Source organism: Homarus americanus, unplaced genomic scaffold (genome assembly GCF_018991925.1).
Source record: "Homarus americanus isolate GMGI-L3 unplaced genomic scaffold, GMGI_Hamer_2.0 scaffold46833, whole genome shotgun sequence".
Taxonomy (NCBI): Eukaryota; Metazoa; Arthropoda; class Malacostraca; order Decapoda; family Nephropidae; genus Homarus; species Homarus americanus.
Genome location: NW_024756349.1, coordinates 1,318 through 26,153, shown reverse-complemented (window position 1 = coordinate 26,153; position 24,836 = coordinate 1,318). Strand labels below are relative to the sequence as shown.

Here is a 24,836-nt window from a genome sequence, read left to right as displayed (position 1 = left end):
TAGTTTAGTTTAGTTAGGTTAGGGTGTTTAATCATCAGGTGAAGTAAGAGGTGCGGGGCGGATTTTCAGTTGCTTAACATGGTGTAGTATCCCGTTTCTGGCAGCTTAAGTCTACACGATCGTTGTCCGACCGACTTATAAGTTCCTGTACGCTTAGATTTTCATTAATGGGAAATGGAACACGATAGAGTTGTCATGAGGGAGATAATCCTAACTGAAGACGACAAACCACGGGTGTCTTGAGACCGACGCAGGATATTCATACGGGAGACCAACTCGGCGAGGCCTTGTTGACTACAGCCGCTGGCACCGAGAAACGAAACTAAAATCGCATTACCGCCATTTCAGGTATTTCCTGTCTAAGAAAACATGAGGATGGTCGTGTGACGGACTTAATTAATGGTGTGCCATGACCAAGGGGAGAGGCACCTGTGTACTGGGGTGGTGGGGGAGTTAGGCCCAGGGTAATTACACCGGGGGTTATAAGGAGTGTGTTGGGAAGGGTAACTACACCGGGGGTTATAAGGAGTGTGTTGGGAAGGGTAACTACACTGGGGGTTACAAGGGGCGTGGGGTAGTAGCCAATATACCGGGGTTATGTATGAGTGGTGTGACATTTTTTATTTTTTTACAATTTGCCCTGCGAGAAGGCTAGTTTATTGGGCATCCCCTTGCATCCTGTGCAAGGTTAAGCCCAAAAGCGTTTACAACGCCCAACAGGATAACACCCGGAGTGGCAGAGAGGTCGCCGTATCGGGGTTATACAGTGTTTACAAACAAGCGTCTTGTTGTGGGTGAGGCGTCATACACTTCCACGCTTCGCTACATTCAGTTTATACGTAAGCTTTAGGGGTAAAATGTACATTATGTACATATTTGTTTGTACAGAACATGCGTGCATCATACATACGCACATTTTTACTGTGTAGACGGATTGTGCGTGTGCGCTCCCCTATTCTGTGCACACGTTTTTAAATTAAACACACGCACACTTAGTGAGTACCACGTGACATAGTGAATGTCAGCTGATCTATTCAATGTTAAATTATTCACTCAGTGTCATATGTTCCATCCACTGTGATCTGATCTATCTGGTGTCAGCAACAGACATCCAGCCAGTTGGCCCATCCAGTGTCAGGGTGTGGAGGTCCTGATGGAGGAGAGAGAAGTGGGAGGAAGAGGAGAGGAGAGAAAGGGATCTGGAAAAGCACTAAAATGCTACAGTCGCCTCGTGACAGCAATACCCTCCCCCCCCTACCTCCATGGTTAAGCTTGTTAAGGTGCTTTTGATATCATCGAGTTTGAAAGAGGAAGCAGAGGTGAGGGGGTAGGGAAAGGGGACGAAGTGGTGAGGAAGGGGTAAAGGGGGGGGGGGTGAGGATGGGATAGGGAATGCATAAGTAGAGGAGGGTAGGGAAGGGGGAAGAAGGTGTGAGAGGGTAGGGAAGGTGTGAGAGGGTAGGGAAGGTGTGAGAGGGTAGGGAAGGGGGGAGCAGAAGTATACATAGACTAAACTGGCGACGTAAATCGTAATACAGAGTCATCACACATGTTAACAAGTTGACATGTAATTATCGTAAAGTATCGTAAAGTTAGATGCATATATTCAAAAATTTTGAAGCTTGGTAAAAATTAACTTTAATTTCAAAGCAAATGGTCAGTACCCTGAATGATTATCGCGAATTTTATAGCAATTTACTTATCATGCAACACTGCCGCCAGCTGACCTGGTGCCTCCTGCTATAAACATCCTGGTGGTGGCGGTGAAGTGGGCGGCAGCATCAACCGCCTCTTTGTCCCCATGCTTGCCTGGTAAGTACAGTACAGAGCTTCAAAATAACCCTTGACAAAATTGTTAAGAACACTGACTTATTTTCCTCGGTAGGGGGGCAAATAAGGAAGAGCGTATCTAGTTGAAGAAATATCTAATAAGGGAGTATAACTCTTCCTTATAACCATTTTTTTTAAGAGTTGCCACAGCGAGAACAAGGCGCCTGCTGTTTAGTTAACAACTGTTCACAGAAAACGTTTAGAGAATGGTAAAGGGTAGACCGCGATATATCTTGCCTCCTACTTTAACCTCCCCTTGTTCATAAGTCTAACTCCTTTAAATTTATATAACTGCATATTTACAATAAATGTTTGGTTTTATTTTCTAATTTTTATTCAAAATTCTAATCTCGCTTCACAAAGTGATATTTATCTCTTGTAGGTTATGGCAGCAGTGATAATGTGGGGCACGAGATGTTGGTTCACACTCAGGATGGGATGGAGAAAGGAAACTCACAATGTGCTCTCTGTATACATGTTGTATTGGATGTACAGTGCAGCTTGGTGCTGGGAAGGCAGCATGGTTACAAGCGTGATGTAGAGAGCTGGTTGGTGAGGGTGCTCAGAGGAGGACCAGCTTGTGGGTCGCCATGGTCGCTGGCGGGAGCGAGGGCCGCCAGGCAGGAGTGGAGGAGGTGGTGTTACTTGAAGACTGGCTGTAGGTAGAAAGAGATAGGTCACCACGAGGTCAGGTCTTATATAGCGGAGGTAGGCGTGGCTTAATAGTTGACCTCCGTTATGTAAGGCGGCGCTGGTTGACCTAGACCACGAGGCATACACTGGGGAATTCGCGGGGTCGGCTACTCAGCGACAAACAGCGTTTGTAGGGGAGGAATCCACTACAATAACTTTGTTAAGCTTTGTGTATTATAAAGTTTGCACCATAAGAGGTACTAACCATGAACCACAGCCCGAAGTGTACGACTACTGACGGCTACAGCCGGCCAGGAAGAGGTTATTTAGAGACTGAGTGGTGTACTTTGTGTATGGTTGATTTGCAGTTAGGATTACCTGCAAAAACTGGCTGCTTTTGTACTATGTTTTGAGGTTGAGTTTGTTTACAAAGTATAAAGATTTACTGTGAGCAATACTGTATCTTTGTGGAAAAGTGCCTCCATTGAGGTACTGGGCACAGTAAAGACGGCAGAGTACAGTACTGGATACACTACAAAATATTTAATTTAGGTATCAAGTACAGTACATTATACACTGAAAGTCTGGCGGTGTTTGCACAAAATTTTTATTTCTGGCCTACAGTGTAGTCTACTGTAGCCTATTGTACAGTATTGTGTCTTTTAATCTTGTATCATTATGTTATTACAGGAAAGTTAGTGTGACGGGTGGTGAACTCCTTAATACACACACCCGCTGTTGAAGTGTCAAGATGAGGTGGAAGTGGTGGTGGATGGCAGTGGCAATAGTCAGCCTGCTGACTGTGCCATCATCAACGTCAGCTAACGAGAGTTTAAATGCCTTAGCCCTAGGTACAGTATTACGTACATTTCTTAACTATAGCTATAATGAAGTGGGGGTTATTGGTTCTTTTGATCATATTTTTTTAGGAAGTAAAACTACTACTTCATAAAGTACAGTAGGAATAATGATGAAACAAACTTATATTTTTAACCTACAGGCCTGATGAGAGACCTGCACGTGAGTCCCCAGCATGCTAACACCCAGGGCCGGATTTACCTACTTGTGGGCCCCCAAATTTATAGAAATGTTTGCATGTTTCAATAATATATATATATATATATATATATATATATATTTATTTCATGTAGATCCACAATGAAAACGTGGATAAGATAAATCTTGATAAAATCACATGACTTGCAAAAGTAATTTCAATTATCTAAAAGCCATTTGAACAAGTAATAATGCAGATATCAAATTTTGGTCAACAGGTCCTTAATCAGCATGTTCAGGAGTGCATATACTGAGATTTTGAACAAAATCGATTTTTTTTATCAAAAATTCTGTAAGGCATTAGACTTACAATTTTTGTCATTTTCGGCCAAAAAATAGATTTTGTTCAAAATCTCAGTATAGGTACTCCTGAACATGCTGATTAAGGACCTGTTGACCAAAATTTGATATCTGCATTATTACTTATTCAAATGACTTGCAAATGTAATTAAATTTTTCTAAAAGCCATTTGAACAAGCAATAATCCAGATATAAAATTTTGGTCAACAGATCCTTAATCAGCAAGTTTAGGAGTACCTAAACTGAGATTTTGAGCAAAATCATTTTTTTGACCAATAATTCTGTAAGGCATTAGACTTACAAAATTAGACTTACAATTTTTGTCATTTTCGGCCAAAAATAGATTTTGTTCAAAATCTCAGTATAAGTACTCCTGAACATGCTGATTAAGGATCTGTTAATCAAAATTTGATATCTGCATGTATACTACTCATATACTACTTAGCTCTGTTGTAAGGAAATAGAGATGTGGTTATTCATAACTAAGAATTGATTTTTACAGAGAGGGAGGTACTGGACTTGCTGACTCCTCTCATTGGTGATATTGGCATGGCTCTGCAGGGCTTTATTGACATTGGAAAGATTGGCATGGGGGTGGCCAAGTTCATCGGCCTCATTAGTGAACAAGTAAGTGTATTATGACTACATTCAGAAACAGTTTTGTAACCACTTTAATACTACAATAGTCCACTTCATGGTACATTATACAGGACTGTACTTACTGAATAGAGGTGACCGTGTTGAAGGCAGAATTCATGACATAATTATTTGTTGTATCTTTTATTACAGTACTAGAACTAATTGGCTCAAATGATCACAATTTGTTTATAATAACAAATTGATTTTGATGCAGTATTCTAGATGGCTTAAAGTTTGTTACTGTACACACACATATGCCTCTCCTCTTGGAATTAATTAGTTTATCTCCTTTCTTTCAGGTTTTTAATGCTTCTGAATTAGAAATGAATTTTGGCTCCTATATCCCTTCAGCAGATCGAAAGATACTTGCTATGTTTGAGCTGCTCTCACGCCGCCTTGACCAGATAGAGCATGGGGTAGGTACAGAGAAAAAGAGAGCAAAGGATCTGTATACAGGAAGACTGGTTGGTTGAGTATGTGTGTACAGTATAGCCTAGCAAGTAGTTGAATTGGTGGATAGTACTGTACAATAAGAGTGAAAAGATGATATTGATAGCTGATGATTGCAGAAGTGAGGAATATAAACTTGACAAGAAATTAGGAGAGGCATTAGGTGGTATTGCTGGAATAAGAGAAATGGATGTGTATGGTAAGAAGGGGACATGAGGGATGGCGTCAGTGGCCAGGGGAGCACCGAGAGGTTATGTTTGCTTAGATGTTTTGGAGAGAGCATAAGTCACCACACAAACTTCAGTTATTAGAGTATGATTGTTGAAAGGGCCCTTTTTGCATTCAGTCATACATTTGTCTTATGATCTGAGGTACCCTGGATGCATCTGCTCCAGTGACTTCTGTGATTTTGAGAAGCCTAAGTCTTATAGTAACCTTACTTATATATGTTGACTTCTGTGATTTTGAGAAGCCTAAGTCTTATAGTAACCTTACTTATATATGTTATTGCTATTATAGGTTCATGGAATTGCAAATTCTCTAAGAGACTTGGCTGATGGGATGCAAGAAATGGTCCGCTGGGAGATTGCCCTCAACACAGTGGAGGAATATGCCAGGCCTATCAACACACTCTACAAGCGATTCCTTCTTTATCAACATCTCAAAGATAAGGCAAGTTTTGCTTCTTGTATTTTGTGATCACAAATATTTAGACTACTGTACTAGCTTCTAAAATCCATTTGCAAGATGATCAGAACTGCAATATTTACATTGTTATAAGTGAATGAGTATACCCTCTATTACAAATACAGACGACTACTGTACTGTATATTAAATTCCTAAGATTAAATTTTGATTAATTTATAATTTACATTGATCCAAGTGTTTCAAGAAGATAACCATTTTTACACCAAAAGACATAAAACCAAAATTCATAAGAAGGAATTTTTAAATACTGTGTAGTTGAGTGTACAGTACTGTACTGTGTAGTTGAGTGTACTGTACTCTTTCTTGACAGGTGGAGGACCACACATTAATGGACTTTGCCAACACAGTAGTGTCTCATGACACTCACTCTGTTATGTCCTTGATGGCTCATCTCCACAGTATGGCTGCACCTGAATCAGCGGACCACACTACTTCTTCCTTACACTCAGGCTCTCGGGTATGGTGTTTGTTGTATTGTTTACTACTTGGCCTGGCTTCACCCAACAAGTTTTGCAGTCACCCATAGTGTGAGCGTGCATGCATGTGTGTGTGTGTTGTCTAGAATCCTCCATTCCATTTGTTTTAGAGGTAAAAACCTGGATCAAGATTCTAGATTATTGAAGTAATTATTTAACCCCTTAGCTCCATAAAACATTGTGTAAGATATGGTGATATACATTGCTAAGTGTCCTGTATTCAATATAAAATACATTACTTTGCTGTAGTGATTAAGGTGTATTCACATACCGGCCCATATGTTCATGATCTAACGGTTTTGATTAACTATTCAAACACATTTCACATTCCTTGTTAAGATAGTTCAAAAGGTTTTATTTTTGTATTATCCAGATTCTTATATTTTTTATTTCACTCTACAGTACTGTAATATGTGGTGAAGTACAATACAGTAGATATAAACTCTCCCTTTTTTTTAGTAAAAGAAATTAATACATACTGTAACTTTTTGATTATAGGAACAAATCTGCACTTATTTTTCCTTATCGTATCCAATGTTTACTCATAATATATTGCTTTATTTTATTTTGTTTGTTCCAGATTTTATTATTTATGTTTGTGTATGTCTTCTGTGGCAAATTAACTCTGCTGGAAGATTCACCAAAGTTTCAATATCACTTTTTCAGTCTTATACAGTCCTGAATGATCCCAAGGATATGTACAAGGTCTCCGAGAGAGTGACACGCAAAATGATTCTTCAGGAAAAAATGTTGAGGGATAGTAAAGGATTGCCAAATAAACCTGAGAGTATCTTCCTTAGACCAAGCTTATTTGTCATGCTCCATGACGTTCTAGAAGTGAGTTGTGTAAAGATAGTAGATTGTTATGTGTGTTGCAATGTTGGTATACACTGTACTGTACTGTACTTACATGAATGAATTAGATAATACAATACACTTCATTACAGTTACAGTACCATAATACAATAGGAAGCTGAATGATGAAATCTTATAGACAGTGCAGCTATCATTCTCACTACAGTACAATTATTCTGTCTACCTCTCTTTGTTCATTGTTGCAGTTTCTATACACTTACAAGTACTGTACTGTACTTATCTCATCAGGTACATTATTTATACAGTATCTTCTATTTTGCTTTTATAATTACTTTTATTTGATTTGTTGCCTAATATTTGATATACAGTACCTGTACTAGTTCAGCATATTATTGCATCCTGTGTTTGTTGTTTTCGGTGCTGTAAATATTTTTACCCTGTAATTGCAGAAGTCTGATCGGTGTTCACTTAATCAGTCCCCCCAGCAGCTGATAAATGGTCTCTTTGTGCTACTCTCACTCACTGAAGCTCGGGGATATGCAATGTTGGAATTTTCTTGGATGCTTCTCAGAGTTTATAATGAAGGTGAGCTTGACATAAGTCTTCTAGTACTGTATAGCTAACTTATCTTTATTTTATATATATTTCTTTATTACAGGGTATTTATATTTTACATCGAAGAACAACAAGGAGATATGTATACTACAACAATAGTAACATACCTACATAGAATTGCTGCTGATGTTCTTCCACAGTATTCAAGTACCGGTATTTTATTGTAAGTGTTTTAGGAGGGAAGATTGTCATGTTTACATTTTAATGACTTGTGATTACACTTAGAGGGAGACACACACTCATAGGATTTATATGGAAAGTAAATACAACTGTATTAGTCTGTCTTCTTATTCTTTATTTGTATTTGCTATTTAATTTGGAGCTTGAGGTGTTGAAAGACAAATTGGCAGGTTGGCAGGCAAATGTAGCTTCAGCATCTTGGAAGCCATATGTTTTATATATTTTCTTTGTGCAAGACTACAATCAGCACCATCATTTCTGCAGTTGTTTTTGAGACATTGTCAGGGCAGTACATATGGTTAGAATCCATTATGTGTTCTGAGGATTAACCTGTCTCTAACTTCACCTCATAGTTTAGAAAATGAGTCAATGAATTCACTAGTTTGGCTGGTGCTCAAACAAAGACAGAGGTTGACTAGCCTGACTCCACAAATGGCAGAGTGAGCTGGATCACTCAAAACTTTTCTTATTAAGTTGAATACAGGCTTGTTCATTGAATTTTCATACCCTAAACCAATATGGTATGTTCATTAAATTAAATTCTCGTTCATCGGGTACTGGTTCAGTGGGACTTGATTTTTTAACTGAATGTAAAATTAAGCTTGATCAGATTACCCTAAGTGAAGTTAAGATAGACTTGACTAGTTGGTTTTGTAAATAATATTTGTGCCATGTTTAACCCTTATAATCTGGCTTTACCATGGAGTTACTTACCATCAGTACATCTCAGGTTACTCACAATTATCCATAGACCCTGCCTGTAAATTATTTATATTAATTCTGATTTTATTGTCACCTTCTCCACATTGCAGGTAATTTTACAGTGGAGCAAGAAGTATCAGAAAGACTGTTTCTACAATATTCAGAAGACATAATGAGAGAGGCCAAGGCAGTGCTGCTCCATGAATCACGGGAGTTCTACAAGTGTGATCCACGGGAGCATGTTGAGGGTGAAACATATGTACAGATAACAGAACTTATGCAGGTAAGAATATGGAATCTTTAATATATACACAAGGATTGGTAAAAACTATTTGGTATACTGTACATACAGGAAAAAATATTTTAGAGGTTACTTTACCAGAATGCAACATATGTAAAGAATGTGATGGGAATGTATGGAGTCTTTCCAAAATGATGATAATAATAATATTCATTAAAGCTGTTAATTCATAGTTGGCCAATTTAAACCAAATGGTTTAAACCCAAAAAACAAAAACATTGGGTAACTTATGGTGACCAAAAGGTCATAAAATGTGATGTAAATGATATTACTTTCGTGTTCACTGTCGTTTTACTATTTATTTTATCAGTTTTACTGATTATTTTACTTTTTTAGGGTTATATTGAGAATGAAGTGGATATGAATTCAGGAGGGTCTTGTTCCAACAACTGTGGGTACTACCAGCACACCAAGAATGAAGGGTGCTACATGCCTCAATCCCAGTACTGTGGTCAGCATCGTCGCTGCAGGGGCACCATACATGACTGTCAATTTTATGATGCAGATGCTTGGGCATGTTTGTCTAGAAATCCTTACCGTCGGTATGACTATGTCAGATATGAGAATCGTCATTTACTGGGACCTACTCAACAGTGTGAAGGAAGTGAAATGAAAATTGATTCATGGTGGAGATTTTTTTTCCACTGTTCCTATTGCCTTTGTCTTTGTGATGATGGTGAATCTCCCACAACTGACCGCTACATCAGCCTGGTTCCTGCCCTCAGTGACACACGCAACAACAAGGTAAGAACACTTGAGGGGAAATAGCATACCAGTACATATCTTTCTGTGTCTCTGTTGCTTCCTTACCTGTTATATTCCAAATGAATGTCATGTGATGAATTTCCAGTGATATAATTTCCATGTACAGTATCATTGACAGTTTTAAACAATGCAGCACAGTACTTGAAATATTTAGTCAAGATTTTTGTTTGCAATTTAAGCTACACCATAAAGAAAGCAGTTTACCCTTACTTATACTGTACTGATAAACAAAAACACTGGAAAGGATAAGGGTGACATCTAAAAGCACCAATTCTGTTACAGTAAGATAAACCATATTTACTGTTCCTTATTAAAATTTCTCCCTTTTCTCTACCATATCACATAAAATTTCCAGGTTACAATCTCTTTTTAAATCTCAGAAGCATTGGGGGTCTTTGCTACTCTACAAAGTCTTGATATTTCTTTTAATAGAATCTCTGGCTTGTCTTCTCAGTTTGACTTCATTTACAAGCTCCTCTCTTCTCCTGGTGCTGCTAAATGCCTACTCATGCTCCTCTCCTCTAGTACCTGGTCTGTTGACTCTCTCATTGATGATACAGTAAACACAATATTCATCCTGATTTCTCAACTGAACTCATAATGTTGAAGGATTTCAATATTGGCAACACAGACTAGCTTAGTTACTCCACTTGCACTGAACTATAGGCGATGTGGAGGGGGAGTACGATTCCACCTCGTTTAATCTTATACAAATGATAAAAATTGCTAGACAAACTGAGCACATGCTTAATCTCTTTTTAACTAATCCATTTCTTTCTCTCAAGTTTTCTTCTCCTCTTAGCTTTTTTGTTTTTGTCTTGTCTCTGCAACCAGTTCTCTAGTCTCAAAATCAATCCAACTGAAAAAAATAATCGAAGTTTGCAACTGGTATTATGATCATATGGCTGGGATGGACTGTTACCATTGAGGTTGGGATGAAGGAAAACACCCTTTGAAAACAATGGATTGAAACTATAGAGATGTTGAATTGGTTACTTATGGCATCTAGTAAGATGGCTCCCTTAGACTGCTAATTTAGCACACTTCTGTTAAGACCTTATGTGTGTAAACTCTTGAAAAACAAGGTTTGTGAAAAAGCATCAAGTTTTATGTTACACACCACCAGTAACTGTAAGGCCCAAGTGTAATCTCAGTGTCAATAAGCCTTGTGCTGATTTTATCCTAAACAGATGAAGTGCTGGAGATATGTGCCATTCCTCGGGAAAGTTGGAGATTAGTGAGAAGATTTACTGGGAATCAGGTTCAGGACATTTTCACAGGAGGTGTGAGTTACACATTAGAAAGATGAAGGGAGTCAGGGATCTATTGATTACCACCAGTCACTGTGGAATAAGAGGATACTTTATTTCCTCATATAGGTACCGTTATTCTTAATTAAATATTTAATTTATACTGCTGATGAGGCACCTCCATTTACAGTATTAACTTTGCAGGTAGTGACAGGAATTCAGTTTATCAAGCAGAGAAGAGTGATTCATCTTCAGGTACGTCAAGGTCAAGCTCTTCCCCAAGGGCAGGTCAACAGTTCAACAGTAGAGTGGGTTGATGTGGAGCCTATCAGCATTATCAGGTAGTACACCTCGTCTATGAATTTATTCATTATGTTTAAAATTTTTTGTTACTTGTCAGCTTACAAGCTAGTCATGCTAGTAAGTAGAGGAATTTAACCATTGCATATGCCCTTCACTTTAAACTGACAGTGCAGTAGGGAGAGAAGGGTGGTCAGTTTACCCTTTTGGATAAAAGGTTAGCTTTGTTTGATAGGGGGCCTATATGAGGATTCAAGTACCCCCTTTTAGTCATCATGTATTATTAGAGCTGCCTGGTAGATGGCAATTAGGCATCACTGTAGGGTACAGTACCTTTAAAACTCTGGTATCTGAAAATATTTTGGCAAACTCTAGGACTGATATTCCCATAAAAGCAACTTGCTATTCTTAACACTTTATCTCACTTGACTCTGCTAAATTGTACTCTTATCTTTGAAAAAGAGTCTGAAATGCATGAGCACATTAATCCAAGTTGGTGATATTGACTTAATAAATACAAATGGGTCAAAGTCACCCACTATTTCATATGAGATGTACAGGTATTGTATACAATAATGAATTAACTGAATTACAGGTTGACAACCCTTTATACGAAATTCCAAAAACCGAAAAGCTCTAAAAACCGAAAAAAAAATTGGGGAGGCTTTTTTTTTTTAAACAGGGATTAGCCCACCCGGGCATAGATCACTGACCCACATCGGGGCCTGGGGGGCGAAAATGTAATAGTAATAATAATTATAATAATTATTCATAGTAAATATAAATTTTAATAAAAAATACACCAAAATAAAATAATAATGATAACAATAATAATAATAGTACAGTGACCCCTCGTTTAACGAACACCTCAGTTGACGTAATTTTGATTAACGAACTGCCTTCCATAAGGATCTTCAATTCGGTTAACGAAAAAAATTCGGTTCACGAAGTTCTTACGAACCGACCTCAACATGTTTTCGCTTGCACTGACCGGGCAACCAGCTTTAGTATCAGTCCGCCAATACATTAATCGGTTCTAGGGCTTAAATTCCTTACTATTTTAGTAAATATCAAGAAGTTTATACTATTCAATAATTTCAAAAGTTTAATATTCAGTTTTTTAGTCATTTTAACAGTTAATTATTGAACATAATTGAAGGTAAAGTGACTAGTTTAATGCGCGGCATCCAGCCTCTCAACACAGCAAACAGGAGTTAGTCTCTCTCTGTTTTCACTGGAGGTAACATCTTGCTTGAGACTCTCTTCAACTAAACGCTTTTTTTTCTGTGTTTCCAAGCAAATTATTGGTCATTTTGAAATATATTTTACATATTGACAATATTTAATGCAGTGCAGTGTTGATTTAAAGAAGATAATCTTGAATTACACCAGAGAGCTAAAATTTTATGGGTGAAATGGTGCCATGGGGTGACTTCTCTTCCACCCCAATGCCTTCTCTTCTTCCTTCTCCTCCACCCCCATTCTAAATCCCATCATCATCATCCAGGAGCCTTCTACATACACACCTCAAAGTAAGTGAACTTTTTTACCATTTTTGTTGAATTTAGGACATTTTTGGTGAGCTGGAACCAATTACCCAAAAACCCATTGAAACAATGGTTTCGGTTAACGAACTTTTCGGTTAACGAACGACCTTCTGGAACGGATTGAGTTCGTTAACGGAGGGGTCACTGTAATAATAATAATAATATATAATAATAAAATTAATAATAATAATACTGTAATAATAAAATAATAATAATAATAATAAGGAAATACAAGAATGAGAAAAAGGTCAAAAGTGAGAAACACGACCTAGACCTATGAATTGTTATTATTACTATACTGTAATTTTTATTATATTTTCGCCCCCCCCAGGCCCCAATGTGGGTCAGTGACTTGTGCCCGGGTAGGCTTAAAAAAAAAAAAAAGAAATAGCCATTCTGAAAACCAAAAAGCCTCTGGCTCCAAGGATTTCGGATAAGGGATTGTCAACCTGTAGAAAGGTGATTCATAGAGGAACATTATCTTCCAGCTTAGTCATCTTAGATAGTTTACCTATCATCTCTAAAGGGCACAGCATGAGTGTTCAGTGACTAAGGTCTTACAGGTCATTTGATGATGACCTGTGGTTTTAAATTGTATTTAATTGGCGTAAGAGGGTGTATGAACCATTCTTCTAGACAGAAGGAAAATGCATATAGAATATTGGCAATTGTATGTAAGAGCTCCACATACCTCATTTTGGAGGAGTTTTTAGACTGTAAATACAGCACAGTACTACATGTAATTTGTTTTGTTCATTTAGATACTTAATGTATTGTTTTTAATGATTGAACTTTATCTCAACAGCACTGCTTATATAGAGGGAATACATTACAAGAAATTATCATTTGAGAATCGTAGCATTGACTTAGACCGCCTGGTGTCAGTTGGGGATCATGTTGTTACTGGAGTCCGTTTCCGGATGCTTGGCTCTCATATCAATCTTGAGGTAAGTGCAGTATATAAAGGCAGTATATCCTATGCCTCTTTAAGTATGAGAGAAATTTTCTAAGAAACTTGCATTTCACGGTAGGAGGAGCAGGGTGGTTGGTAATGAAGCCCAGGATTTCAAGACAAGGGCAACTGACCATTTTATTTATTTTTTTTTTTGAGCAGCATGGAACATAGATATTCAGGTTCTCTTGGGTAGAACAACACGAGAGAACAGGGATTCCAACTCTCTCAGGAAGGGAGGTTTGGACACCAGAAGATTGTGTTTATCCTGGCCGGTCACAACAAAATTTCTACCCTTGATAATAGATGTTGCCTTCAGAAGTACAGTACTGCATGAAAGCAATATTCTGTACATTACTATTTTCAAAAAGAAAAACATGGAACATACCAAGGGGGTAGGGCCCTGTAGTTCTGTCAGACAGACAGTAAGAGGACAAGGGTCTCTTTTTTTCTGAATTAAGATCAACAGTTGGAGATAAGTGTGATTTCAAGTTGTACAACACAAACAGTTTCCAGTGTGGGATACATATGGCCTTTGCTGTTAGTCTAATGTATTAGAAACTAATGTTTAGCTACAACAAGTTTGCTGAAGCAAAGTCAAAGAAGATTTGATCAAAGTACTGTATACAGTATATTAACTGATAATTAAAACACAAAATTCACTAGTTTGCCTATGAGCTTACATGCCCACTGCTCACCTGTATATCTCATACATTTTGGCCTCAGTTTCTATGGCCAGAACCTGAGAAAATTATAATCACATTGTTTTTCCATGTCTTGTCACTGTTGACAACATATACTGGCTGTGCCCAGAATTTTGTGGTGCCTGTAATGTTGACAATAAAATTACCATGCTACAGAAATGAAATTTGAATGTTGTATTACTATTTACTGCACACTTTCTGCAGTATGTGCTGTATGATTGCATAATGTATGCACAGTACTGTATTGTTTAGATCATAAGAATAAAACTTAAGAATGACATTCTTCAATTCTGCCGTGAAATTTAGTACTATACTGTATCCTGTTGTGCATTACACATTTTTTCAGTAACCCATAATTCCACAGCCATGTACCGTAGATTACAAAGTATACACAAATTCTCTGGCAGAATGAATAGCATAACACTTGATTGATTTACTTTTTATTTTCAAATTATACCTACCCGGTATACTCTGTACCAAATAATCTTCCAAAGGAAAAAAAATACAGTACTGTAAGTGCCCTTACTTTTGCCATGGTACAGAGGTTCTTCCTTAGCTTACAGATGCATAATAATAAAATAAACTTACTGCCTGCAATTAATTTAAGCATAATGACAGTTACTACCTAGACAGGACTGTCAAAATTTGAAGTGTGTTCCAAGAAACTTCTTCATTTTGTTTTTATTATTTGCCTCAGGTACAAATTACTCCTGTGAACTACACAACAGGTCAACTGCAGCCTTACAAGAGCTACTGGATCAGTAATGACAATACACCGGCAATGGCTAGAAACCCAAGGAGAGAATTGAAGATAAACTCTCCTGATGACCCAACTAAATTCCCAGGGCTTTCTAAGGTGGATTCAGTGTCAGACACTTTTGTACGTTTTGGACCCACAGACAGGGGGAAGGATGTTGCTCAGCTGACTGTGCCTTTCTTTGATGCACAGACTGTGTCCCCTTCTCCCAGCTCTTGGTGGTCTGGTTTGGAGCTGTTTCACAAAGGTCAGCCTGGTTCTGGAGGCTTTTTGGGACTCAAGATCATTAGCTTTAACATGACACCCCACATGGAAGTTAAAGATAATAGGTCCAAAACCTTAGACCTGCCTGTTATACCTGCTGAGTAGTCACTTGTTTTCTCTTTGTCTCAGCAGCTGCAGTGTAAATGAGAATTTCTAAGTACCGTATCATAGGGCACTATGCTTTCTAAAGGAAATTAGAGTTACAACTCATTAACTGCTTTATGTTGTATGCATGAAACCAACAGGAGTGGATGAATTGTTAAGTGTTATTAACAGTGTACTTGTCTTGGTATGTATACAGTACAGTACAGTATATATGAAGTGGCTTGGGTATCTTGCAAGAAGAAAAAGAAGCAGTTGATTAAGGAAATCCACCACTGGTTTTTACAAGAAATGAAATTAGGAAGTTGTACAGTACAGTACGGTACTCAGTAGACAGTAGAGATGGAATATTTAATATTATTAAATCATAATGAAGAGTTCATCCAGCAAAGGACTGTTACAGGCTAATGATAAAGATATACTGTACAGTATAGACCTGCAGTATGGAGTACTGTACAGTACATACAGTATGTAAATATGATAAGCATACCATTTTTTTTTCTTTAAATGATGTCATAATTTTGTGTGTTCTCATATATACTATTAGCTTTAATTTTGCTGTGTATGTATAAGCAGTTTGTTGTTACTGTACAGGGGGTCTCCGTTATAAGTGTATTATTCGTGGATTCACAGTTACAAGGCTAAATTATTTAGAATTACTGCATATGTAAAAATTCCCCGAATTTACCTAGGATTCCATGGATGAAATCCGTCAGTCGGGAGCATAAGCGTTTAAAATTCCCACTCGCTTCCCATTCTCTCAAAGTTCATTGGAGAGGATGAAACATCATGGCATTTAGACATCAGCCATACATGTCTCTTGAGTCAGCTTGGTGACTGCCTGGATGAACTGTGTCGCATGTATACTTTTACTTACTTTTTACTTTTATCCTCTCCACCACTGATTGGCTCTTTTGCTGCTTGGGCGATTGGTCACGTCTCTGTTATGCACTGTTGGCAAGTACTGGACATGCATTGGCTCCTGAATGTATCTGAACCTGCTCCAGTGCTGGTCACGTCTAGTCTTGCAACAGCTCACACTCGGTGCCATCACAACACTTTCTGGCAGGTTGTTCCATGTGTTCACAATTCTCATTCCTAAAAAGTTAGCCTTCACTGAGATTTGCAAGTCTAGCAAACGATGCTACAATTGTGTAATTAAATATTTAACAAATATTTCTAGGGTATCTAAATGTTAAAAGATATCAAATAAAACTTTTTGAGCATCATTTACAGTGTAATGGTCCTGATTGGACTCTTATGGGAATTAATTCCCCTTTATAAGTGGTTTCACTATCAGTGTTTTTTCTGGTCACTATTAACCATGGGTGATGAGGACCCCCTGTACCTGGATAGCTGATAATACACGGTGTTATGATGTGTACTTATTCCATAGTTATAATAAGATGTGATCTAAATCCTCCGTAATTTTTATGAGGTGAATAATATGTTATACAGGTATTACCATTTAATTTTCTTATACTGTACAGTACTAATGTACACTACTGTACTAACTGTTTGTCCTGTTGGTACGCCTGTAAGGTGTGAGAGCTACTTATGCAAATAATGGTGAAAAAATATTTCTTATGAGTTTTTTTTTTTTAAAGCAATCCTGATTATATTAGTATGTTCATCACATTTCCTTTTGTTGATAAAAAATATGGAGATAAAAGTATACTGTATCATAATAGCATTGGACTGTTAATTTGGATTCTTCAGGTAAGAAATTATTGGACACCTTCAAACACCACTTTCATTTTAACTGGTTCTGTATTGTATCTTTTTGTTTTTCATTTCTATTTAATGATTTTACAGAATGTATCAATTTTATGTTACATTTTTCCTGCTTTATATACCAGATAATATTAGGATTTGAAAGTTCCAACTTACTTATTAATACACGAATAGATTACAGTACTTTGTTAAAGTAGCTGATTTTTAGTGATCATCTAAGCATACGGTATATTGAATATCTCTATTAAGTGCAATTGTCATGTGATTATGCTACAGTGAAAACTTAAAAATGCTTTGGACTCTGTTACATGATCACCCTCTGACACCCTCTCTCTGGGACAAAAGATAAAAGTGGTCAGGCTAAACTGTTGTCAGAAATTTTGACAACATGCACAACGTTTACTAAAAAAATCAATGCCAGTTTCCTTAAAACTCCCAGTTACTTAAAACCTTATTCTCATAAACAACTCTTACCAGTATCTTTCAGGATACAGCATACAGGAAATTTAGTGGGACATACTGTACTGTAGACAAGGTCATTTTTCAATATACTGTAATGACCTTATCAGAAAATTATCAGTGCTGCATATTCACAGGGATATAATATTGTTTCCTTCCTTTATAAATAATTTGAAAGTCACTGCTTTGCTAAGCTACATTTGATATTGCCATAACCATACTTCTTCCATTAATGCATGACTGTATCTGGGGATAATTCCTTTTCTGTCACAATGTTTTTTTCCTGTGCCATATAATTCCATTTAATCAAGGTATTCTACTTCAAATATCTTTGGCAATTGGCAAAGAAACACTTCTGTGAACATATTTGTCAATGAAACTTATTTGGTGTCATCCTATACTTTTGTTTGCTAAAAGAGTGGCAGTGATGTCCGAAAATGTTATTTAGTGCTTCATAATGTCCTGCTGAGAAAACTTCAGTAAACTTTATGCCAATTACGAGTAAAATGAAGCAAAATTGACTTGGTGTGGTATGAATTTAGCTCCAACTTCTGAGATGTTGACATAATTTGGTATATGTACTTACTTACTTTTACTTTACTTCAAATTTATTTTATTTATTTTATTTTCTATACTCCTGTACTTGCTTCATATATTTTCTAAGTCATTATTCTTTTCTTTACTTCAATTCTTATTTCATATATATTATTGTATTTTCTGAATTTCATGTCCTTACTTTCTCTCAATTATTAGCCCAAACGGCTAACGAGCCGATGAGTGGTGAAGAGGAAATAAGTAAACGGAAGACATTTCTATCAGTTGCTAGGTTCACTAATGGGATTATGCCATATGGCTACAGTGTTTGACCCCTATCCTTAGGTTTATTTCCTGGGGCACCCCCAGTTCACTCAGATGTGCAAAGGATACTTTAGTACTTCACAGCTGTGGAAGTGAAGGCAGTTTAATGCAGTGCTAGACACACTTGCCTTCTTGTCTTCTAAAGACTTTGTATTTTCACTATCCTAATATACCATCAGGTGTATGGGACCTGGACCCACTCACATTGTCCAGAAGAGTTTTTTAACTTGAGGCAAGCTAATAAATAGAAAATTCCACATATAATTGTTTTAATTTTGCTGTAATGTACAGTATTAATTTTAACTTCATTTAGTTTACAAATAATTATTAATGAAAAGACCATAAATCAATTTGTTCTGCATGTGAGACTGGACCTAACAGTTGAGCTAAGATAAACAAGTGGCATTTTTTTTAATACAGTGTACTGTACTGTACTTCTCAACAAATGAAATGACATTTTCCAGAGTGAGTAACTACCCAGCAAACCACAGCCATGGTAGTACAGTATTGACTAATTATGAGGGTACTATTGTGAGTAACTCCCATTGGTTTTACTCATTAGTAATAATGTATAGAACTTGCATTAAATGGCCATCCCTAACTTTTTGTATACAGTATACAATATTGTATACTGTAGTATTTGGTCCAGGAAAACACAGACTACGTTTACCAGTTTATTGGTGTGGCTAGGAGAACTGTGCTCTAGCACGGAGCGAGAGTGAGTGGCCGTTCCAAGGCCGCCCACGAGTACAGTATATACTAAATACCGGCTGACTGAACGAAGATGTCTCGGCTTAAATCTCGAACCAAGTTTAACCACATCAGCCAGCCGCCTCAACAACAGTTACATGAGCAGAATGGCTAGTTACAACAATTTAGGCATCTGTTAACTATATTACACTGCATTATATTACATAATTACATTATATTATATTATTCTTCATTCGCTAAAATACTATACAATACAGTACTGTATATCATCACTCAGGGGATGGATGCTGATGTGTATGGCAGAATCACTTCCAAGAATATGACACATATCACACTTATTTTTTGAGTTAGTAAGAGGAACATTCCTCTCCAGAATTAAGGTGAGAATTATAGGATATCTTTAACAATAATCATATGTTGTGATGATGTATTTTTCATTCATTAAGTTACATTTAGTTGATAACAATAAAATTACTTATAGCACCAAAGTTTAAGTCAACCTTTTGATTATGAAATCTCTTAGGGACCTTCCCTGAAGCGGCGGCACCCCAAGGGACCCTCCTAGGGGCCCTACCAAGGTTTACCCCGGAACCCTTTGGCATGCTTGTTCGTTATGTAATATATATTACATACTTCCAGCAGTCCCTTGCTGAGCTATGATTGGTGAACTTTTCTTTTAACCCACCAAATTACAGCAAGTAGGAGAAGAGAGCAGCAGTCAGTCAGCAAAACACCCAACTTATGATTTCCTGTTGGATATTACTCTCCGTTACCTTCTTAAAAATGCGATGAGACTGGAAATGTAACAGGTGGTGTATATATTTAACGTTGCCTTTCCCAGAGATCTAAATAACGCCAAACTAATGCACCCAGGGGCCTTCCTTGCGTCAGCTGTGTGCTTAGAAGCGGTAGCGCACCCAGGAACTCTCCCAGGGGCGACGACACCTCAAGGGACCCTTCTAAAGGTGGCGGAGCCTCCAGCACCCTTCCAGGGGCAGCAGCGCCTCAAGGGGGAACTCTCAGCAATGGCGGCACCCCCAGGGGCCATCCGAGCGATGGTGGCGCTCCCAAGGGCACTCCTAGTGGTGTGGCATTCCCCAGGGGCCTTCCCTGGAATGGTGGCTCCATGAGTGCCCACTCAGGGGCGCAGTCGCCCCCAGGGATACTCCCAGAAGAGGTTGCGCCCTCAGGGAAAATCCCAGGGTCTGCAGCGCCCACAAGGAGCCTCGCAGGAGCCAACTCAGGGGCGGCGACGCCTCCAGGGACACCCCAGGGGCCACTCAAGGGAGGCGACGACCCCAGGGACCCTATTAGAAGCGGTGGCACCTCCACAGACCCTCCTAGGAATTGCCGTGCTCCCAGGGTCCCTCCCAGGGGAGACGACGTCCTCAGGGAACCTCCAAGGGATGGTGCTACCCCCAAAGACCTACCCAAGAGCCGCCGCGTCCACAAAGACCCTCCCAGAGGCAGCGGCTCCCCAAGGGACCCTCCCAAAAGGTGCGGCGATCCGAGGGACTCTCCCAGAGGCAGCGGCAACCACAGGAACCCTTCTAGGGGCCCTACCAAAGGTCCTCCTGGACCCTATGTCATGCTTGTTCGTTGTGTCATATATATTACATACTTCCAGCAGTCCCTTGGTGAGCTATGATTGGTGGACTATTTTTTCAACCCACCAAATTATAGCCAATAGGAGAAGAGAGCAGTCAGTCAGCACAACACCACAACTTATGATTTGCTGTTGGATACTACTCTCTATTACCTTCTTCAGAATGAGATGAGACTGGAAAAGTGATGGGTGGTGTATTTATTTAACGTTGCACCTGCCAGAGTTCTAAATAGAATAAAAACTACTGCACCCAAGGGCCTTACATTTCTGGCACTCCTCGGGGCCCTCATTGGGTCATCAGCGCGCCCAGAGGCCATTGCAAGGGCGGCAGCGGCGCCTGGAACTCTCCCAGGGGCGCTGACGCTTCCAGGGGTGGCAGTACTCCAGCACCCTCCCAGGGGCGGCGGTGCCCCCAAGGACCCCTCCCAGGGGCTGCCCTGCCCACAAAGACCCTCCCACAGGCGGCTGATCCTCTAGGGACCCTCCCAGAAGCAGCGGCGACCCGAGGGACCCTCCCAGATGCGGCGGCAACCACAGGGACTTTCCTAGAGGCCCTACCAAAGGTCTTCTGGGACCCTGTGTCATGCTTATCCATTGTGTAATATATATTACATACTTCCAGCAGTCCCTTGCTGAGCTATGATTGGACTATTTTTTTAACCCACCAAATTACAGCCAATAGGAGAAGAGAGCAGTCAGTCAGCACAACACCCCAACTTATGATTTCCTGTTGGATATTACTCTCCGTTACCTTCTTAAAATTGCTATGAGACTGGAAATGTAATAAATAGGTGGTGTATTTATTTAACCTTGCCTTTCCCAGAGCTCTAAATAACGCCAAAGTAATGCACCCAGGGGCCCTCCTTGGGTCAGCGGTGTGCCTAAAAGTGGTAGCGCACCCATATATATTACATACTTCCAGCAGTCCCATGCTGAGCTATGATTGGTGGACTATTTTTGTAACCCACCAAATTACAGCCAATAGGAGAAGAGAGCAGTCAGTCAGCACAACACCCCAACTTATGATTTCCTGTTGGATATTACTCTCCGTTCCCTTCTTAAAATTGCTATGAGACTGGAAATGTAATAAATAGGTGATGTATTCATTTAACCTTGCCTTTCCCAGAGCTCTAAATAATGCCAAAGTAATGCACCCAGGGGCCCTCCTTGGGTCAGCGGTGTGCCTAAAAGTGGTAGCGCACCCATATATATTACATACTTCCAGCAGTCCCATGCTGAGCTATGATTGGTGGACTATTTTTGTAACCCACCAAATTACAGCCAATAGGAGAAGAGAGCAGTCAGTCAGCACAACACCCCAACTTATGATTTCCTGTTGGATATTACTCTCCGTTACCTTCTTAAAATTGCTATGAGACTGGAAATGTAATAAATAGGTGGTGTATTTATTTAACCTTGCCTTTCCCAGAGCTCTAAATAACGCCAAAGTAATGCACCCAGGGGCCCTCCTTGGGTCAGCGGTGTGCCTAAAAGTGGTAGCGCACCCATATATATTACATACTTCCAGCAGTCCCATGCTGAGCTATGATTGGTGGACTATTTTTGTAACCCACCAAATTACAGCCAATAGGAGAAGAGAGCAGTCAGTCAGCACAACACCCCAACTTATGATTTCCTGTTGGATATTACTCTCCGTTACCTTCTTAAAATTGCTATGAGACTGGAAATGTAATAAATAGGTGGTGTATTTATTTAACCTTGCCTTTCCCAGAGCTCTAAATAACGCCAAAGTAATGCACCCAGGGGCCCTCCTTGGGTCAGCGGTGTGCCTAAAAGTGGTAGCGCACCCATATATATTACATACTTCCAGCAGTCCCATGCTGAGCTATGATTGGTGGACTATTTTTGTAACCCACCAAATTACAGCCAATAGGAGAAGAGAGCAGTCAGTCAGCACAACACCCCAACTTATGATTTCCTGTTGGATATTACTCTCCGTTACCTTCTTAAAATTGCTATGAGACTGGAAATGTAATAAATAGGTGGTGTATTTATTTAACCTTGCCTTTCCCAGAGCTCTAAATAACGCCAAAGTAATGCACCCAGGGGCCCTCCTTGGGTCAGCGGTGTGCCTAAAAGTGGTAGCGCACCCATATATATTACATACTTCCAGCAGTCCCATGCTGAGCTATGATTGGTGGACTATTTTTGTAACCCACCAAATTACAGCCAATAGGAGAAGAGAGCAGTCAGTCAGCACAACACCCCAACTTATGATTTCCTGTTGGATATTACTCTCCGTTACCTTCTTAAAATTGCTATGAGACTGGAAATGTAATAAATAGGTGGTGTATTTATTTAACCTTGCCTTTCCCAGAGCTCTAAATAACGCCAAAGTAATGCACCCAGGGGCCCTCCTTGGGTCAGCGGTGTGCCTAAAAGTGGTAGCTCACCCATATATATTACATACATCCAGCAGTCCCATGCTGAGCTATGATTGGTGGAATATTTTTGTAACCCTCCAAATTACAGCCAATAGGAGAAGAGAGCAGTCAGTCAGCACAACACCCCAACTTATGATTTCCTGTTGGATATTACTCTCCGTTCCCTTCTTAAAATTGCTATGAGACTGGAAATGTAATAAATAGGTGGTGTATTTATTTAACCTTGCCTTTCCCAGAGCTCTAAATAACACCAAAGTAATGCACCCAGGGGCCCTCCTTGGGTCAGCGGTGTGCCTAAAAGTGGGAGCGCACCCATATATATTACATACTTCCAGCAGTCCCATGCTGAGTTATGATTGGTGGACTATTTTTGTAACCCACCAAATTACAGCCAATAGGAGAAGAGAGCAGTCAGTCAACAACACAACTATGATTTCTGTTGGATGTTACTCTAAACACCTTCTTAAAATTGCTATGAGACTGGAAATGTAATAAATAGGTGGTGTATTTATTTAACCTTGCCTTTCCCAGAGCTCTAAATAACGCCAAAGTAATGCACCCAGGGGCCCTCCTTGGGTCAGCGGTGTGCCTAAAAGTGGTAGCTCACCCATATATATTACATACATCCAGCAGTCCCATGCTGAGCTATGATTGGTGGAATATTTTTGTAACCCTCCAAATTACAGCCAATAGGAGAAGAGAGCAGTCAGTCAGCACAACACCCCAACTTATGATTTCCTGTTGGATATTACTCTCCGTTACCCCTTAAAATTGCGATGAGACTGGAAATGTAATAAATAGGTGGGTGTATATATTTACCTTGCCTTTCCCACGAGCTCTAAATAACATAGTAGCACGCAGGGGCCCTCCTTATGGGTCAGCCGGTGTGTGCTTACAAAGTGGTAAGCGCACCCATATATATTACATACTTCCAGCAGTCCCTTGCTGAGCTATGATTGGTGGACTATTTTTGTAACCCACCAAATTACAGCCAATAGGAGAAGAGAGCAGTCAGTCAGCACAACACCCCAACTTATGATTTCCTGTTGGATATTACTCTCCGTTACCTTCTAAAAATTGCGATGAGACTGGAAATGTAATAAATAGGTGGTGTATTTATTTAACCTTGCCTTTCCCAGAGCTCTAAATAACGCCAAAGTAATGCACCCAGGGGCCCTCCTTGGGTCAGCGGTGTGCCTAAAAGTGGTAGCGCACCCATATATATTACATACTTCCAGCAGTCCCATGCTGAGCTATGATTGGTGGACTATTTTTGTAACCCACCAAATTACAGCCAATAGGAGAAGAAAGCAGTCAGTCCTTTACTTACTAACCCCTTAATTTCCTGTTGGATATTACTCTCCATTACCTTCTTAAAATTGCTAGAGACTGGAAATGTAATAAATAGGTGGTGTATTTATTTAACCTTGCCTTTCCCAGAGCTCTAAATAACGCCAAAGCAATGCACCCAGGGGCCCTCCTTGGGTCAGCGGTGTGCCTAAAAGTGGGAGAGCACCCATATATATTACATACTTCCAGCAGTCCCATGCTGAGCTATGATTGGTGGACTATTTTTGTAACCCACCAAATTACAGCCAATAGGAGAAGAGAGCAGTCAGTCAGCACAACACCCCAACTTATGATTTCCTGTTGGATATTACTCTCCGTTCCCTTCTTAAAATTGCTATGAGACGCTGAAAAGAATAAATAGGTGGT

General features: G+C 39.3%; 2 protein-coding genes across 4 annotated transcripts in view; both read left to right on the top strand.

The window, feature by feature from the left end:
- LOC121856778 overlaps positions 1–19,592 on the top strand; it is a 30,311-nt gene extending 10,719 nt beyond the window's left edge. For 2 of the 3 annotated variants that reach the window (XM_042352475.1, XM_042352477.1), the window contains 12 exons: positions 3,154–3,314; positions 4,322–4,446; positions 4,758–4,874; positions 5,428–5,580; positions 5,927–6,073; positions 6,759–6,929; positions 7,358–7,493; positions 8,516–8,688; positions 9,043–9,450; positions 10,926–11,062; positions 13,374–13,515; positions 14,922–19,592. In XM_042352475.1, the coding sequence (XP_042208409.1) occupies positions 3,215–3,314; positions 4,322–4,446; positions 4,758–4,874; positions 5,428–5,580; positions 5,927–6,073; positions 6,759–6,929; positions 7,358–7,493; positions 8,516–8,688; positions 9,043–9,450; positions 10,926–11,062; positions 13,374–13,515; positions 14,922–15,350 (2,238 nt within the window). In that variant the 5' untranslated portion in view covers positions 3,154–3,214 and the 3' untranslated portion in view covers positions 15,351–19,592. Of the gene's footprint in view, positions 1–1,722; positions 1,813–3,153; positions 3,315–4,321; positions 4,447–4,757; positions 4,875–5,427; positions 5,581–5,926; positions 6,074–6,758; positions 6,930–7,357; positions 7,494–8,515; positions 8,689–9,042; positions 9,451–10,925; positions 11,063–13,373; positions 13,516–14,921 lie in introns of all 3 variants that reach the window. The other variant, XM_042352476.1, reaches the window with a different exon arrangement.
- Positions 19,183–21,317, top strand: LOC121856767 (basic salivary proline-rich protein 2-like). The gene is made up of 4 exons (XM_042352458.1): positions 19,183–19,258; positions 19,483–19,489; positions 19,983–20,606; positions 21,017–21,317. Exons 1-4 carry the CDS (start codon positions 19,183–19,185, stop codon positions 21,315–21,317), a joined length of 1,008 nt encoding a protein of 335 aa, XP_042208392.1.
- Positions 21,318–24,836: the final 3,519 nt, after the last annotated feature.

What these genes read in the sequence shown, in the direction of transcription:
- LOC121856767 (XM_042352458.1), top strand. Translation starts at nt 19,183, where the DNA reads ATGTCTCGGCTTAAATCTCGAACCAAGTTTAACCACATCAGCCAGCCG. An exon ending in CCAAGGGACCCTCCCAAAAG is followed by an intron (nt 20,607 to 21,016) that starts GTGCGGCGATCC and finishes TTGGGTCATCAG; the next exon opens with CGCGCCCAGAGGCCATTGCA.